Below are 19,193 nucleotides of genomic sequence, written 5' to 3'. Positions count from 1 at the left end.
TGAAAAAAGATCGGCTTGTGCTTCACCTGTTGTCATCCATTAGATCACCTTACCAAACGTATACGAAAGCATTCAGATCCAATCATTATGCTGAGTTGGTATTCAGAACCAAATAGATTCAGGTGGAACTACGTGACATGGATCACAACCGATATCAAAACCACAAAAAGACAAAATGGCCGACATTTTTCCCCCAGCTCCCCCTCCCACCCTCCCGCCCTCCCGCCCTCCCACCCTCCCGCCCTCCCGCCTAGCCCGCGGGCTACCAGGACCCCTGTCTCAGGACCCTGCTCTGGATGCTGAGGCAGCCCTCCTCCCGCCCGCCTGTCTCTCTTCATGTGCGTCTCTGACGTGAGTGATGGACAGTCTGGACGGGCTGGGGCTCCGGTGTGTTGATGCTGCCGCTGCTGACACACGTGAAAGAACTCTTTTGTCAGTTGGGAGGCGCCGCCGTCATTTGAGCGGGCCGGCTGCCTCGGAGTCATCGGCGCGCTCGCCGAGACGAGTCATCAAGTATTCATCAGGGCCCTGTGTGTATCACAGCCGGCCCCCCCCGGCCCCCCCGGCCCGCTGTCCGGCGGCGGGATGCCTGGCCACCGAGCGTGACCCTGCCTCGCCTCGCCTCGCCTCTGGCTTTGTTGGCCTCTGCCGGCTCCAACGATGTGTTACGCTGTGTTGAATTAACCTGTGGAGGTGCACAATGTAGGCTGTGCACCAGCACGCACACACACGCGCATGCGTGCACGTAAACGCATGTGCGCGCGCACTAACACAAAAACTGATACACGAACACACACAAACTGATACACGCACACACAAATGCACACACACACATACGCGCTCACACACAAACTGATACACGCATACACACACGCACATAGACGCACACATAGACACACACACAGTCACAAACGCACACCTGAGACCCAGATCCTGGTCACTTTCTCCTCACACTGGGTCTGTGGGCAGGATGAAAAACGACCGGCTATAATTCACATCATATCTCAAACGGTGGTCCTGACACCACACGTCCCCCTGAATCAGCCCCTGGATGGACTGGAGGCCCCCACATGTCAACCATTTAATAAACAGAGGCTCCCCCCTGATGCACTCCCCCACACACACCCGGCCCGGGCCCGTCCGCCTGCTCCGACCCGGGGCGGGGTCGCTGTCCCAGGCTGCCACACACGCCTCCTATTGATCCCCAGGGATTGATGCTGTAGGGATTGATGCCCCGGGTGGAGAGATTTAGCCCCCCTGCTGGCCTCCCTAAAACACAGCAGAGCTAAATAAAACACAGGCGACGCCGTGAAGGGGGACGCCGCGTCGCATGCCCCTCTTCCTCCTCTTCCTCCTCGTACCTCTCTTCCATCTCTTCCTTTTCTTCCTCCTGGTCCTCCTCTTCCTCATCTTCATCCTTCTCTTTCTCCTCTTCCTCCTCGTCCTTCCCTTCCTCCTTTTCCCCCGGCCCGCCTCTTCCTCCTCCGCTTCCTCCGCTTCCTCCTCCCCCTCTTTCTCCTCATTCTCCTCTTCCTCATTGTCCTCCTCTACCTCCTCCTTTTTCCTCTTCTTCCTCCTCTTCCTCCTCTTCCTCCTCTTCCTCCTCTTTCTCCTCCTCTTCCTCCTGGCCGGCCTCTCCTCCTGGTCCACTGCGGTCCGTCAAAGCTGCATCATGTGTCCGCACTACTCCTTCCCACGGTAGACATACTAAACAAGCCCAAAAACCCCTGATGCCCATTTTAGGGGGCTGCACATGCCCAGTGAATGCCAAGAGAAGGTTCGATCAGGTTGTCTGCTCTGCCCGTTTGTGCATCCAGTCTGAATGCCTCCGCGGGCTTACGATCTTTTTATTCTCAGTCACGAAAGTCCCTCTCCGGTGTGAGTTCTCTGGACGGTTTTTCTTTCTCCTCTCTCCAAGATTTTTGTATTAACCACAGAGCGATCCCCTCCTGCAGGGAAGCTGTTTATAGGTCAGGGCCACCTGTGAGGTAGCTGGCCTCAATGTGTTTATCTGCTCACCTTTGTGGAGCCCCGCGTTTTTTTCCGGGTCACCCTGTCTGGAAAACATGGAGTGAGAGAGGCAGATAGATATAGGCTGGGGGGGGGGGGGGGGGGAGAGAGGGGGAGAGAGAGAGAGAGAGAGAGAGAGAGAGAGAGAGAGAGAGAGAGAGAGAGAGAGAGAGAGAGAGAGAGAGAGAGAGAGAGAGAGAGAGAGAGAGAGAGAGAGAGAGAGAGAGAGAGAGAGAGAAATTGGTTTTCCCAGTTCATCGCTCTTGTCAGATGAGCGGGGGGGTTTCGTGGCGTCGAAGAGAAGGGGAGGGGAGGTGTTAATGTGCACTGTATCATGCATAACAGTAATACTGGCATCACTTGCCGCTAAATAGTGTCATTTGTCAGGGGAAAAGGCTGTGTGCCACACTGTTATAGATAAGCACCAGGAGCCTGCCTTCACACACACACACACACACACACACACACACACGCACACGCACACGCACACACACACGCATGCACAGATACACACACAAACACACACACACACACACACAGTGTGTCACATTCGGTCACGCACACGCTAGCGCAAATCAACACACACACTCCAACTCTCTTTCTCCTCAAGACACACAGCCCTCGTAGATTTATCAAACAGCCCTCGGTGTGTGCCTGTATATCCTGGCCCAGGCCCCGGGGAGGAGGAGGTGAAGTCCTCCGAGAGCTCCTCTGTGTGCCAGCGTGTACCGTGGAGTTAATCTCCTCCGCTCTGCGGGGTGCGCCGCACTATCAAGCGGCCATTTGTTATTCTTCACGTGAACACATGTCTCGCCACATGAAGCGGGCCATTCTTCCTCAGCCCTGCGCTCGCAGGAAACCAAGAAAAAAGAAAAACCCAATTATTGATGACCGTGTGGTAAAATCCTTAATTTGCAACGTCTTCCACCGAAGTATAACTCATATCAAAGCAGTTGATTTGCATAAATCTCATTAGCCGCAATGAGAGGGGTTCATAAATCGTTACATTAATTAGTCATTTTGCCACCTTTCATGGTGAAATGAAGTGTATTAATAAGCAAGGGGGCCGGGTGAGTGTGGAGGCTAATTGGTCGTTGTGTTAAGCAGTTCTGGCCATCCTTGACAGGGGGGATAGAGTTTGACTTCTCCTCTGTTGTCTGAGGTAGGGAGCTGTGTGTGTGTGTGTGTGTGTGTGTGTGTGTGTGTGTGTGTGTGTGTGTGTGTGTGTGTGTGTGTGTGTGTGTGTGTGTGTGTGTGTGTGTGTGTGTGTGTGTGTGTGTGTGTGTGTGTGTGTGTGTGTGTGTTCTTTCCTTTTATTAAACCTTCATTTAACCAAGTTAAAGTCTTATTGAGATTTGAAATCTCTTTTTGAGAGACCTGGCCAAGAAGGCAGCGTAAAACAAACAAATACATTTAGTTTCGCTCAAACAAAAAACCAACAACTTATAAACTGTTTAAAGACAGTTGTGTTAACCTGTGAGGGTATGTGTTATATATGTGTGTGTGTGTGTGTGTGTGTGTGTGTGTGTGTGTGTGTGTGTGTGTGTGTGTGTGTGTGTGTGTGTGTGTGTGTGTGTGTGTGTGTGTGTGTGGTGGGGGGGAGGTTGTGTAGGCGTTTGTGTTTGTGTGTGTGCGTGTTCCATAGGAGTGCTCAAGTGCTCTTCAGTCAGTGTAAAATGGGAAAAGACCAGTATCTGCACTGCAGTGTGTATAAAAGATCAACACTACTGTGGTCTGTATTGTAAACACACTCAGTATCAGTTCATCCATTGTATTGACCTGGACCTGGTCCTCATCACCTCTAGTCAGTGGCAGGACCCAGCCAGCCCGAGCACCCTCTCTGGGACGCCAGTAGCCCTGCGTCACAGAACTGAATGGCCATCTCCTGGGCCCCGCCCTCCCACTCTGACACATGTGTCCAGCATGGTAGATTAGCCATCCTGCCGCTGCTCCACCCCTGGGTTTGATTAGCCAGCCTGTCTGCGATCCTTGTCTGTGATGAATGAAGCCTGTGAACCGATACAGCTCCAATTAAAAGCACTCGGCCTCCCCGACCCTGTGTGTGTGTGTGTGTGTGTGTGTGTGTGTGTGTGTGTGTGTGTGTGTGCGCAGGTGAGAGGGTGTGTGTGTGTGTGTGAGTCTGTGTGTGTGTGTGTGAGCATGTGTGTGTGTTTGTGTATGTGCATCAGCATGTGAGTGTGTGTGTGTGTCTACATGGCATATATATTTGATTGAACTCATTACTTACTATATGTATAACCCTTTTTGTTCTTTGGCCATTACTGTTGTGCCCCAGGTTTTGAGCCAATGTGCTTTCTCTGCATAATTGAAAGTGCATGAATGCATCGCGTCGGTAACTAAAGTATTTCAAACCTATTCTCTTTATTTGGAACCATATTTTCTGTTTGCCTTTCTCCCTTTTGTATTCAGTAATTGGGCTATCCATACAAAATAATACAAAGAATACCTCTTGTGGAGATATTGTGTATTTGCTGTGAAATAAGAGTAATTGTACCTGGGATGGGAATAATTTTCTATGATCTATTATTTATTCTTTACTTTGCATTATAAACCACCTGCTGATACCGTGTTAAACCCCTTCTGCACACGTTACCCTCCCACAGCGTTTCAGAAGCAAACACCAACCACTGTAGTCAGTGATACAAAGTGATGGAGATGTTCTACCTCTGTTAAATTAATTTACCTGAACATCAAAGACCTGCAACATTTTGTTTTGGTTTCTCTCTTTAACCACGCTGTGCTCTGGACTAGGATCATGTGACCTCGGCCCCATCATGTGACCCTGTGACCCTGTGTGTGTTCCAGGTTCCTCGGTCACCCAGCTAAGGGCCGACGACCCTGAAGGTGAGCCCCTCATCTACGGGGTGGTGGGCGAGGAGGCCATGAGGTACTTTGCCGTGGACAGAGTGACCGGCGTGGTCTGGCTGAAACTGACCCTGGACCGCGAGGTGAGAACACACACACACACACACCCGTGTTCACACGCACACACGTCATGCTATAAAATGATCAATCTATTTGACGGACGCACGCACGCACAAATACACACACATAGACTACATACATAGACTATATACATGCAGAACTCAAACTCAAACACACATCCACACTTTGAAACACATACAAACACACACACACACACATATACACACACACACACACAAAAAAAAATTACACAGACACACGTAAACAAACATGAATAAATAACACAAAAACTCACATACGCAATTTGAAACATACGCACACACACAAGTATGTATTCGGGATACATGTATGCATACTAGAGGTATAAACGGTATAGAAAGTACACCGCTGTGAATTTGCACTAAGGTATGGATTTTGACGTTACCGTGAGACCGGTGTGACCGCTAGATAGTCTTGTGTGTAACGCATTATAAAGTAAGTCACACGTTAATACAGTAACATAACTACTTTTTCATGTAAAAACTAAGTTACGCGCAACTACTGAAAATATGGTAACAAAATGTAGTTCCTTTTTCAATTCGGCCCAACGTTTCTTTTCCCAGGGATAGATTTGACAGCGATACTGCCTTCTCAGGCAGCATGCTATTGCGCAAGCACTCAGGCGCGCTTGCTGTGTGCCTGCGTGCTTGCGCAATAGTCCCTTATGAGCTCTCATTCCACACCGTACGAGACAAACGCTGGTAGAGTGAAGCTGTCTCTGCATCTCAGACATCGCTTCCGCAGGCATTTTCCAAAGCCAGTCGGTGGAACGAGATAACAAATGCCGTGTAAGGACATGGTTCCCTTTCAAAATGTCGATAGAAAGGGCTTTAAAGAGATGGTCAAAACACTCGATCCCAGGTACGCATTACCTGCCCCCACACACTTCAGCCAAATTGAGATGCCAAAATAATACGACAAGATGGAGCAAGCGGAGAAAGAAATCCATGCTATTAAATATTTGTGTTTTCAGAGATGGAAGTATCTTGAGAAAAGATTTAGCATTTGCTATGCAGTTTTGCTGCCTAACCAGTATTTTACCCAGGCAGAAGCATTTATATCGAAATTAGAAGATAAGATTAACATACCGTGATATAATACCGTTACCGTCTATGCCTCAAATCATACCTTGATACACATTTAAGTCCATACCGTACAGCCCTACTGCATACACACATTCAAACACACACAGACACACACACACACACACTCTGGAACATACAAACCCGTCAATCAATCGGCAAAGCAAAAGCGATGCATTCTGCAAGAAACATAGGGGACAATTTTAAAAATGGAGGATGGAAAGTCAATTATGGAGTGATGGAAGAGGGGAAGAAAGGGTGAGAAGACATCCAATATTCCCTGGTCAAAGATAGGGAGAGAATTATACGAGCAAGGCTTTTGAGCTCAGAGTGCCGTCACTCTATTTTTCGTCTGCGTGTTGTTTTATTGTATCTACATAAAGCCTATACTGATGTCTCTCTCTCTCTCCATCTCTCTCTCTCTCTCTCTCTGTCTCTGTCTCTGTCTCTGTCTCTCCCTCTCTCTGTCTCTCTCCCAGTCTGTGTCACAGATGCAGGTGGAGTTCTCCGTGAGTGACAGCCAAGGGGTAAGAGTTTCACTTTGATTACCACAATGCCCCCCCCCCAACTCCTCACCTCACCCCACTACCCTTCCTGGGGACAGTAGGACTAAAGGACTCAAGTGGACCTCAAATGGACCTCACTCATACTCACCCTGACACCTATCTCTCTCCCAGACTTCAACCCTCCGCTACGGCCCTTCACGTCGGTGACTTAACCCTGGCTGGTAACGGCCAGCACACGAAGGCCCCGGTGGCTTTTCAAGCCCAGTTCAGCCACAAAGATTTGCGATGAAACTGCTTGCAACTGGCGACCTTGCAAGAGAATCACAAGATAGCGTTCTGAATCTGGAACTCCGACATGGCTGCAGCGAGCCACGGCGTGCAGCCGTATGTGGTTATAGAGACCCAGTGCTTACATTAACGTGAAGCCAGGAGCTGGGAGCCCCTTCCGAAAACAAAACCCAAACCTCAGGGACTGTAGTCCAACCGGAGAGATACTCGAGATAACGATAAGGGCTCCCCTCTCGCTAATCTAAATGTGTGCGTCAATCTCTTGAGGCCCCAATGCAACTTATGTATGCAATGGTTAGTAATTAGTATGCATTGTTCTTCCCATGCTTTAGGGGGTGCTCTACGGAACCTTTTAAGTAATTTCGAACATTGTTCTGGTGCTAGTAAATCCGAGTTAAAATGGATATCTCGAACTGTGTTCTTCACTCTTCGTCACTCCGTTACTTACCATTTATCCTTATATTATATAACAAACATAATGGCAAGGGCTTCAGATGGTCCGCGACCAGCCAGTCCAAACCGCTGCAGTGTTCTCTGCAACCTCCTAAAACTGAAGCTCGGACTGGTCCTCATCTAGGGGGGGGGCAGTGTGCGCACGGAGTGGGGCACTAACGTCGCTATATAGCGTGTTGTGGTGACTGCGACTTGATGCCTGGTCTCTCCTTATGGTTTACCGGCCAGCACCCCATCTCCCATTTCAAATGTTTTGCCTGTATGAACAGTATGTATGATAACCTGATCATCCCTGGAAGGAGGGAACCCCCACTCTCCGTTACTCCTCAAGACTCTTTCCTTGCTAATTAAGGGAGTTCTTTTTTTGCCCTCTGGGGGGGCTAGGGTCAGGGGGTGTCATAAATAGATGTCCTGTTAAGCATTTTGAGACCGTACCTATGATTAAGGGCTACACAAATAAAATGGAATTTATTTGAAACTCTCTGCTCCCATCTCCTCCACAGGTGGTCAAAGACACGGTGAACATCCTTATCGGGGACGTCAACGACAACGCGCCAAGCTTCCACGGGCTGCCGTACACCGTGCACATCCCGGAGGTAAGGCCAACCCCCCACTTGCACTTTTTCAGTTATTCTTGGGGTGGTTTATTTCCCGGTCGTGTCAGCCATTACCGGAGCAGAACGTGAGTTCGGGGAAACGTGTCTGCGTCGGTCGAGGCGTGGTGCTGGAGAGGGACTAGACCCCGTCTTCGTGAAGGCTGATCTGAGCAGCATACATAATAAATCGAAATCGAAATCAGTCTTTGGTCGGATTGTAAAACGAATTTGGTTTGGATATTCTTGTTTTGTCGGACCGCAACCAGCCGGCAAAACTACCGGAACACGTTCTGACCAACGCGTCCAAGACCCAATGCCTGTTCACTCAGACTAGCCATGATTCACTATGACCCATATAATGAAACCTAAGCATCACCAATCATACCTAAGTGCGAAACCACTTTCGCATCTTTTAGGCTATTCTTCTAGTTGTGAATAGCTCATCTCTTCAGTGTCCAAATCCCCCCTCTGCCTCTGCTCTGCGCGGTGCCTTCCTATGCGTCTCCCCCAGCCCCTTGGCAGAACCCTCCCATTGTGTGGCTCTCCTTCTCTCCTCTTTCTTAAAGAGCATAGGAGCGACTGCACTTGAATTCTGCGAGTCCTGCGGTGCAGACCTCAATCTCACTGCTCTCCCCCCAGCGTCTGTGTCTGCGGTGCCTCTAAAGCCGTCGCCCCTCAGCCTCCACTCTCCCCAAGCCTCGCCCGCCCCCAATCTAATCCTTGATATGAAGTAATTGCCAGTGTGAAGTGGAAGACTTCAAACAGAGGGCTGAAATCTATCACGCACACACACACACACATACGAACACACACTTTCAGACACACACTTGCACACAAACACACAAACACACCCACATGAGAACATGCATACACACACGCGCACACACTTTCAGACACACAAACACACCCAGATGAGAACACACACGGACACACACACTTAGGACACGCACGTTTTGTTGTGTTTATATTGAGCGCACAGCCCTTGTCCGAGTCTTCGCCAAATCTTCAAAGCCACCGGCTTTCTCCGCCGCTGAATCCATACAGTCAAGCAAACAAACAGAGGAATAGAGAGGACTGTTTTGACCAGGCCGTTTAGCCCATTGTTCATAAAGAGGTGCTCTTATGGCCAGCATAATCACTGCTAGGAGGTGTGGAACCTGGACATAAAGAATTTCCTTTAAGCCTAGCAAAATGATGGCAGTGGGGGAGCAAGAAGGGGTCATTAAAGTGAGCTGTGTTCGGCCCCAGCTCTGGTAAAATATGGTTAGTCCTGCAGCATTTCTCTGAGAATTACAACGCGTCAGCTCTACCTGCTGAATGTCTGAATGGGACGAATTGGGGTTTTAATGAAGTGGGCCTGAATACCTTAAAAGCTATTAATGTGTTAATTAACTCAGATCTCCTGCAGTTTAAAACTAGCTGTCATGCAGTTTAGCCTACACTGGTCGCAAAGTAGTTCAGTGGTCTTGGTACTGTATAAGTGCCACACATGCACATACACATTCACACACCCACATTCACACATGCACGGGCACAAGCACACCGAGAATGAAATGGTTGTTTAATAGTCTAGGAATTAGAAGTTGGTTAAGCACAGTATTCTTGTGCCTAACCTTTGATTGCATCAGACGTGTCTTGCTTTCTTCTGAGATCAAGGTGACCCAGTGACTCTCTATACAGAATCTAAGATGCAAGCCAGAGTTGGCGCCATACCTTAAAAAAGATATTCATTGAAGTCTCTATGCCTTGGGGACTTGGTGTGTGGGTGGCGTGTGTGTGTCATGCGTGTCATGTGTATGTCATGTATGTGTATGAGGATGTGTCTGTGTGTGTCATGTTGGTGTGTGTGTGTTGGTGCATGTGCGTGCATCGGTGCATGTGTGCGTTTGTGTGTGTGTGTGCATGTGTGTGATTGTGTGTGTTAGAGCCCGACCGATATATCGGCAGGCCGATATTATCGGCCGATATTAGGCATTTTTCAAACTATTCGGTATCGGCATTATAATGGCCGATAAATGAATATTTTTTTAAAAAAAAGTTTGTCCACCAGAGGGCGCTCTAACGCCCCAAACCCGCTGATTCAGGCAGAGTGAATGACGGAGATCGACGGAGATCATCGGTGTTGTTCATAGCTGTGTTCGAAATCATTCCCTATCACGGATATAGTGCACTATATAGGGTGCTCGCCATTTTGCAGTGGTGTTCGAATTCTCAGTGGTTAATTTCATGCACTAAAATTTGAGCGTACATACGATGTTCCCTACTTGTTACTCCGTATACCACAATGCAATGCGGTAGTGTTCTTCCGGAGGAGAAGAAGAAGCTGAATAACCGCGAAAACTAATACATTTAATGATGGAGTCTCCGGCTTTCGTTTAGAGATGTCAACAATTTAATTGGGAGTTAACATAGAAAATGTAATATTCAAAATTAATAAAAAAAACTTGATCAAGGAAATGTTGCATTCAACATCAATACAAGCTCCAGCTTTCCTCGGGATTGCCCGGTTTGTTAACATGATGTGGCAGCATCTGTCTGCGTCACACAAATACCCGGCGCATTTACTGACGCAAATGACGCTTAGAAATGTTCAGCGTAGTGTCCGAATTAACCCTCGTTTGTTTGTTCCCCATATAGTGCACTATATCATAAACACTATATAGGGAATAGTGAGGGAGTGAATAGGGAATGATTTCCAATACAGCTCATGTGTGCAAGTGTGTTCATGGTAAGTTGGCAACTGTCACAAGACATACATTGCTTGAATAACAATTAAAAGAACATCCCCATCAATTCTCTAAAGTCGATAAGCATGACTTAATTCATGACTACCATGTCCAGTTTTGCTGTTGTTACGTGTTAGTTGAGAGTGAAAAGGATTTAAAGGATAACTACAAATAACCAATGTTAGGGAAATCTGTTTGTTTTGTTGCGCGTTTCTGGATTTTTTTTTTTTATATATATCGGCATATCGGATTTTTTAATCACAAAATATTCGTATCGGTATCGGCCTTAAAAATCCTATATCAGTCGGGCTCTAGTGTGTGTGCATGTGTATGCGTGCGTGTGTGTTCTTTCATCCTGTTTCCCTTGAGCCCCAACGTTTTTCAGCCTCTCATGATGGCTCCCCCCCACAACCTCAGAGCCCCCCATTGCTACGGTCTCATTACCAGGGCGACCACAGGTGACCCCCCCGCTGGGTAAAGCAAACACCATGTGACATCACTCAACCTGTCGCTCTCTGGACGCCTTCCGCTCACCGACCAATCAGGGCCAGCCGTCATCTAAGGCAACACTACTCAAGACAGACAGGCAGGCAGGCAGGCAGGCAGGCAGGCAGGCAGACAGACAGACAGACAGACAGACAGACAGACAGACAGACAGACAGACAGACAGACAGACAGACAGACAGACAGACAGACAGACAGACAGACAGACAGACAGACAGACAGACAGACAGACAGACAGACAGACAGACAGACAGACAGACAGACAGACAGACAGACAAGTAGGCAGACAGACAAGTAGGCAGACAGACAAGTAGGCAGACAGACAAGTAGGCATACAGACAAGTAGGCATACAGACAGACAGACAGGTAGGCATACAGGCAGACAGACAGACAGATAAGTAGGCATACAGGCAGACAGACACATAGGCAGGGAGACAGGCAGACAGGCAGACATAGGCAGACAAGGAAGGCAGACAAGGCAGGTAGATAGGCAGACATAGAGACAAGGAAGGCAGACAAGGCAGGTAGATAGGCAGACAGACAGACAGACAGACAGACAGACAGACAGACAGACAGACAGACAGACAGGGGTTTTGTGTGGCCCGGCAGTGTAGTGCTGGTGTCAGATGACCTAGACGGACTGCTTAGTGCGTGGCGGTAACACGTTTTGTGGAAGCATGGCTTTTAATTTGTGGCTCTATAAAGTGTTAGGAGAAGAGCAGGTGGGCCGCTCGCATTCTCTCTGTCTGCGCTAATGAGCTGGACCGCAGATTTACTGCGTGCAGATCGTCAGACAGACCCCCAGACTGCAGCAGCACCAGAGACCGACTGCTCCGTGCCCCAGCTCCACTTCCCCCCCCACCCCCCCCATCTCCACCTCCCCTCACTAACGCAACAGATGGGCAGGAACGCAACTCTGTTTGGGGACGGGAAGTCATTCTGCAAAATACAGAGTGAGGGGTGCTTTCTCCACATTTTCCCCCACTCTTCCACAACCTTCCTTGTGGAAAAAACAACAAGCGAGACAACTGAAACTCTTTCAGTGGCCTCGGCTTGATGGGGAGTGAGTGTGTGAACGCTGATTGTGGCAACGCCGCTTTGAGGCGACTTGGCCGGTTTCATTCCAAACAAAGAGAAACAAATGACAGCAACCTGCCTCTCTCGCCCTCCCTCGCCAACTCTGGTACCCTCTCTCCCCACATCAGAGGACCCTCTCCCCGTCTGTGATGCCTAAACACGCCAACGCTAATGGCCAGCCAGCCACTTACCGTCGCACTGTTTGCCGATGATGTCCTGCTGTTTTCCTAGATTTCCATCTGACCGTATCTCTTCTCATTGGCTCGTTGCTCTTTCACTACAGTTCAAGCACACACAAACGCACACACAAGCGCACACAAATTCTTCCGAAGCAAACACACATTGTAGGGCACACAGGTACACAAAAACAAGGCACACAACACACACACACACACACACACACACAGACACACACACAACGTCTCTAGGGTTCAATGGCAGAGGCTTTTGAGATGTCTGTCCAATTGTGGTTTGGACCCCCCCCCCCCCCCCCCCCCCCCAATGTATTTATTCACCACACCGCAGTGGGATCCAACTATCGATAACACCGTAGTGAGGACCGGCAGATGGTACGGCTGACTCTGGATCAGGGAGCATGCATATAGTCCAGCCTTGACGCATTGAGTATATTGGCAAAGGGGCAGACAGAGAGTGATAGATAGCCTCAGTTTGAGCTTATCTGTTTACTGTCCCCCGTTCTGTCAAGCAGGCAGGCAAATCCCTCCTCAGCCTCTATTTTTCTGCTGGCCATATCTCAATGCCCACTCCAAGCTAAGCCCTTATGAACTACAGCCCGCAATACCAAGCGCACCCTGATGTATGGCCCAAGATAATTATTCAAGGGCTAGCACAATAAAAACGATGTGAGATTCATCGGGTGTTTCGCTCTCCTTTGTCTCCCTGACACAAAATGGAGTACGTATTACAACGTGTATTGGATGAGAGCAGAGAATCACTTCACCCCTTTTTCCAGCCAGTCCAAGCACACCTTTTACCTCGTTGTTCGACCGCACCCATTAATGAAACGGCTTGGCTAACAAGCAGTATTTTCACACGTGCATGAATACAAATATGATGCATGCAAGGCAAACACTAAAAATGGCCATAAAGCTGTGATAATGTCATCGTTCCGAGCCCTGCGACACTGCCCAGCCGTTAATGTGTGCTCTGGGAGAGAAAAAAGTCACACGTGAAAGTCGATGTCCACTCCAGGTAGGAGACAGATGAATCTCTCTCGATACCCCTTTTCCTCCTCCTCACCCATGTTCACTTTGGGGGAATGCATTCATTATGGCTCTCCCCATGCCCCCATCGCAATCCCTCACAGTCCCTCGCAGCCAGACCTCTGGGATTAGGGCAGCCAAAGGAAATGCATTTTTGCAGCACTGGAGAGAGAGGAACAATCTTTTTGGACCTTCATGCTGCTCCTATATGTATGACTAATGTGTTTGAGGTCTGCAAGGGCTCCCCTGGGAGACATGAAAGAATAAAACAAGGCTATTGTATCGAAAGAAAAACGGCATGTTGGAAATTAGTGTCGTGCGATAATGAGATGTGCCCAGCAATGGACGTTTTTATTGCTCTTTATTATTTGTGAAACACAGAAGACAATTCACACAAGTGTACCCTGATCTGCAAATATTTGGTACTTAAAAAAATGATATCCCCATGGATATTTCATGATCCACGAATACACGTTTTTAACTTGTGTCTTGTAAAATAGCTTTACACAATTTGCGTCACATACACACCCACACACACACACACACACTTGCACACACATGTGCACACACGCATACATACACATGTGCGCACTAACAGAAACATGTGAGAGCTAACAAACACTCACACACACACATATGCACACACGCAAATACACACATGCATACACATATGCACACTAACACAAACATGTGCAAGCTAACGCACACACACACACACACACACACACATACACACACACACACACACACACACACACACACACACACACACACACACACACACGCACTCAGGCACACAGGCACACATATGCACTCTGCCATGGCTAGGACTTGGATTAGCCCACGATGATATTTGGTATCATCTCCCCTGGTCTCTCCAGAAGTGTAATTGAATGGAGAGGATGCTTGGCTGAGTAGCGGCTGGCTGACAGGCCCCATCCTCAGGGATAGTCCTGACACTAAGAACTTCAACCAGGTTCAGAGGGAAAGCTTGTGGAGGAGAAGTAAAAGAGCAGAATATGAGAAAATAGCAGAATAAACCTGGAGTGGGCATACAAGTGCACATGGCTCCTGAATTTTGTTGAGGATTGTATGTAACATTCCCGTACAGGTTCACTAATGGTCTAGCAGGATCTGACAGGTTGTCACTACTGGCTGGGACATGTTAATTAAATGTATGTTGCAATGTTTCCTTTCTACAAACATTTGCTGTAATTAGAAGGAGATTCTTTTGGTTTCCTGGGTTCTTGTGTTTCCCCGACGTTAATACGCGCTGTCGTGTTATCTTCTTTTCTTTCAGCGCGGTTCAGACCTTGAAAGTTTATCGACCGCCCTCACTTACTCAATCTGCCTGCTGCTCTATTCATCCGTTTCATTGTCCGAGCTCAGACCCAAGTTGATAAACCTCCAGGTCATAGGTCATATGGCCATTAACCATTGAATTTGGTTTATTCTGTGCTTTCTTGTGCCTGTAAACTCTTGGGGTTAAAGCTTTTCGCCAATGGTCGCTATTGCTTTAGCGTCTATTATCTCCAGTTGCATCATACATTTACATCTATATTAAGGGCATTTAGCAGACGCTTTTATCCAAAGCGACTTACAATAAGTACATTTGTCAGAGTAAATAGAAACAATATATCGCTGTTGGTACAGTAAGGATGAGAACCAAGTGCCAAGCACTAACAGTTGTTAGGTTAACCCATTCCCTGTGTACAACAAAGATACCTCGGATAAGATGCTGCACAATGCAAGTACTATATATATGCACGTAGGCCTACATATTTTATTTGTTAAATTCTAAAGCATTGATCATTTTTATTGGTTTTTCGTTGGTTCCAAGGTTGCTTCTACGAAGTCTCGAGCATTTGAGTTTGAGTGTTTATCTGATTGTCCATTCGTGGCACGCATGACGGGGAGACAACACAGCCCAGAGTCTAAGTCCGAAATCCCTAAAGATCTCTCACACGGATGTCTAAATGAGATGATGAGACTATTGTAACCGCATGCAGATTGCCTTTAAATCAATTCAAAGACTTAAACATTATTTCAAAATGAAATATTTCCATTAATGTGGGTCAAGTCCAATTTATGTTTTGATGGACGTAGGATGCACAATTTCTGTCCATTTTGCTCCATCTGCCCATGTGATTATCTGACAGCATTGATTAGAGCATGCCACATCATTTCATTACCCTGGACTATTCACGTACCACACTGCGTGGGAGGGACCGTGTGTGTGTGTGTGTGTGTGTGTGTGTGTGTGTGTGTGTGTGTGTGTGTGTGTGTGTGTGTGTGTGTGTGTGTGTGTGTGTGTGTGTGTGTGTGTGTGTGTGTACAAGTGTGTGTATGAATGTGTGTGTATGTCCATGCATGCTAAATGTGAGAGGGTATCATTTATACCCAGATGCACCCGGATGTACGCACAGTTTGAAAACCCAGTGTCCACCTCTGAGTCAGGAGTGAGAGTCTAAGAGCAACACAGCAGGGGAGAGGGATTCGGACAAACATTCTCCCCAGACCAGTCCAGAGAAGGCATGATGGGGGGGGGGGGGGAGGGGGGGAGCGGGACATAACAAGGCATGGACATCAGGTCTGCTGCTGCTGCTGCTGCCTGCGCACACCAGAGAAAATCGCCTCCTCTTTCTCTCTTTATCTCTCAGGTTTTTTGGTCGTTTACTTTGTCCCGCTGAGCATGAAGAGCACCTTGATTCGCCCGTTCTGCAGACATGGGTGGAGATCCGTCTGTCAAGGCGGGCAGGTCTTAACCACGAGTGCCCATCTCAGGGTGCATTCACCAGAGAGAAAAGGGAGAGAGGGGAGGGGGGGAGGAGAGCGGGGGGGGGCGGTGGCTGAGCGAAAGACGGAGTGAGCGATTGTAGTGTGAGAAAGATGGCTTTCAGTCCTAAAAGCCATTAAAGTTTGAGTTCAACCACTCCTCACTGTTTGAATAAATCAACCTGTCGTTGACTTTCTTTCAACCCTGCAACCTCCTCCCCCCATCCACCAAACCCCCCCGAACTGCAGAAGTCTCAACCTGCTTCACAGAGTTCTACATTCTTCTGACACTGATTTCTTTACATGGCGTGTGTGTGTGTGTGTGTGTGTGTGTGTGTGTGTGTGTGTGTGTGTGTGTGTGTGTGTGTGTGTGTGTGTGTGTGTGTGTGTGTGTGTGTGTGTGTGTGTGTGTGTGTGTGTGTGTGTGTGTGTGCCGGTATTTTGTGTGTGTGTTTGTGTTTGTGCATTTCTTTCTATGTGTGTGTGTGTACTGTATATGCCTGTTTGTGTGTGTCTGTGTTAATGTGTGAATGTGTCTGTGTGTGTCTGTATGTGTGTATGAACATGTAGTTGGGCGTATGCCTACTTGTGTGTGTCTGTGTCTGTCTGTTTATATGTGCATGCCTTTTTGCGTGCGCTTCTGTATGCATGCAGCATTTGAAAGCATTCATGACGGAACCATGGTTCAAGCAACGCTAAGCCCTATGGCTTGGCATGCATTCGGGGGGACGAATCTTCTCAGGCACCAGAAAAAGCTGAACAAACCTGGCCCATTGGCATTATAAAAATGGAAAGGCACACGCTCTGCCTCCTCTCCAACACACTCCGCTCGCTCAAATCGTTCTGGGCCGTCTGCTCCCCAAAGAGATTGCGGCCAGAGCAGAAGAAACAACGCGTGGTGAAGGAGCACCGAGGAGAGGAGAAGAGAGAGAATCAGAGACGACTTCGCAGGTGGAGCCTGCTGGGAGAGAGAAAGGTGGCGTTCTCCAATATCTCCTCTGTCTCATCCTGATTGTTTTCTCTGCGTCGCGTTGCGTGTTGTGTCTGTGTTCCCGCTTTAATTAATTCCTCGTAAACACCGGCTCAGGGGCGGAGACGGTCCCAGTCCGCCCGGCGCGGCCCAGTGCCGGAGATAATTAACATTATGATCGTTGTTAGAAACCCGTTTACTGTTCTGCCATTTACGCCGTGATCCCAGAGGGTTGAGCGGCTATGAGGCGCCCCCCAGCCAAACAACCGCCGCCGCCGCGCCGCCGCCGCCCCTCGTCACAACGCTCGGCTGCTAATTACAGCTGGGAGCAGATGTTTTAGCTTCAACGTACGGCTCGGCCGTGTGAGCGGAGGTGTTGTTGCTGCGCTGTCTTTCGGGTCTGACGTGCGCTCAGCGAGAGCGTGCCTCTTCCCTTCACACCTTCCGCCGTGAGCAGGCCCGACGGATCGGCTCCGAACTTTTTGTTTGCTTGTTTGTTTGTTTGGTTGGTTGGTTGGTTGTTTGGTTGTTGTGAGCGGATGCATTGACCGCACAGGGTGTTATGTAATGGATGGCAGTGGATGAGTGCATGGTTGTTTCCCATGCCTTTACTCCCATGCAAATAAAGTAAATCAGAGTTAATTGGAAAGCAACATCTCGACCTGCGTTCTTCTGTCACTCCATTACTAGAAGTTATCCTTATATTTTAATCAGAACATGATACAGGGGTTGGTGGTTTGCTGTTGTTTGTTTGAGGGGGATCCTTGTTTCAGAGGAGGGAAGCAGAATTATTTGCATTATTTTTGTATTTCAACCGTACTTCACAGGGGTAAATCTAAAGTACTTTTTAGTCAAAATTCATTGACCAAATACAACTAATACGAACTATTGTGATATATGTTTCTCATGAGATTGACATGCCGTCAACATATTATCAATCCCGATTATCTGACCGTCACTGACGGTGCCGCTGATGCAATGTTGGCTCATCTCGGGCCCCAGTGGCCAATGACTCACACTGTAAATGTACTGAAGCCCCCTCCCCACCATCCCTCCACAACAACCCCCCCCTCTTCCCTCCCTCTCATCCCTCCCCCTCATCCCTCCCTCTCACCCCCCCCCCCCCCCCCCGCCCCCCCCCCCCCCTCATCCCTCCCCCTGCATGTCCCTCGTCTCTCCTGTCCCTCAAACACACGGCCGCTTTGATGTATAATTAAGTTGTGCACTGGGCCGTTCCTCTGTCCGTCGTTCCCCTCCTCTGTCTTCGGTCTCCGTGGCTTCCACCCTCCCTCCCTCCCTCCCTCCCTCCCTCCCTCACCTCGCCCCGCCCTCACCCCTTCCCCCCTCCCTCCCCAGGACACCCCTCTCTCCTGAGCACCATAAAGCAGCTCCAAGCAGCAGAGAGCGGGATGAACCACTCCCGAGAGAGCCCAGGGAGGGAGAGACGAATATATCAGAGGTTTCTTTGGCACGGGGAAGACGGTGTCACTTTGTGAAAGCACGGCCCTGGGAGAAATGACAGCAGACAGCGGCCCGGACACGGACCTCGGGTTAAACTGCTTGTCAGGGAGAAACAAACCAATCCATAAACAAATGTTGAAGCGGGCCGACTTGGCAGGGAGGGACGGAGAGAGAGAGATCCTTACTGCGGGGTTTCATCTGATGTGACATAATGTTACTCTTCCGCGGGGGCAGATGAGAGAGCAGGGTTGTGCAGTAAAAGGTGAACTTGGGTGTATGGGTTCATAAAGTGTGCTGACAAGAAAGCCCCTACAGACTCTATTAAACATTTTTACTAGCGATAATTTGTGACTATTCCAGACGCTTACACCTTCGTCTTCTTTGTGTGCTTATCCGCTTTTGGTCACTGTTCCCTGCTGGTAGCCCTAGCAGTGATTCCCTATTCTCACCTAGTGTAGGATAGTATTATAAGACAGCTTGACACAGTGAAACATTTGCTAAATACGTTACAACTCAAGCACCGTATAATAGATTTGA

The 19,193-nt window shown here is 48.6% G+C and overlaps 1 protein-coding gene across 1 annotated transcript in view; it reads left to right on the top strand.

The window, feature by feature from the left end:
- cdh23 (cadherin-related 23) overlaps nucleotides 1-19,193 on the top strand; it is a 160,408-nt gene that overhangs the window by 25,309 nt on the left and 115,906 nt on the right. The window contains 3 exon segments of the mRNA XM_060073834.1: nucleotides 4,837-4,979; nucleotides 6,557-6,604; nucleotides 7,828-7,920. Of these exon segments, the coding sequence (XP_059929817.1) occupies nucleotides 4,837-4,979; nucleotides 6,557-6,604; nucleotides 7,828-7,920 (284 nt within the window).

This window comes from Gadus macrocephalus, chromosome 15 (assembly GCF_031168955.1).
Source record: "Gadus macrocephalus chromosome 15, ASM3116895v1".
Lineage (NCBI taxonomy): Eukaryota > Metazoa > Chordata > Actinopteri > Gadiformes > Gadidae > Gadus > Gadus macrocephalus.
The sequence above is the reverse complement of the archived record's forward strand: the minus strand, read 5'-3'. Positions and strand labels throughout refer to the sequence as shown.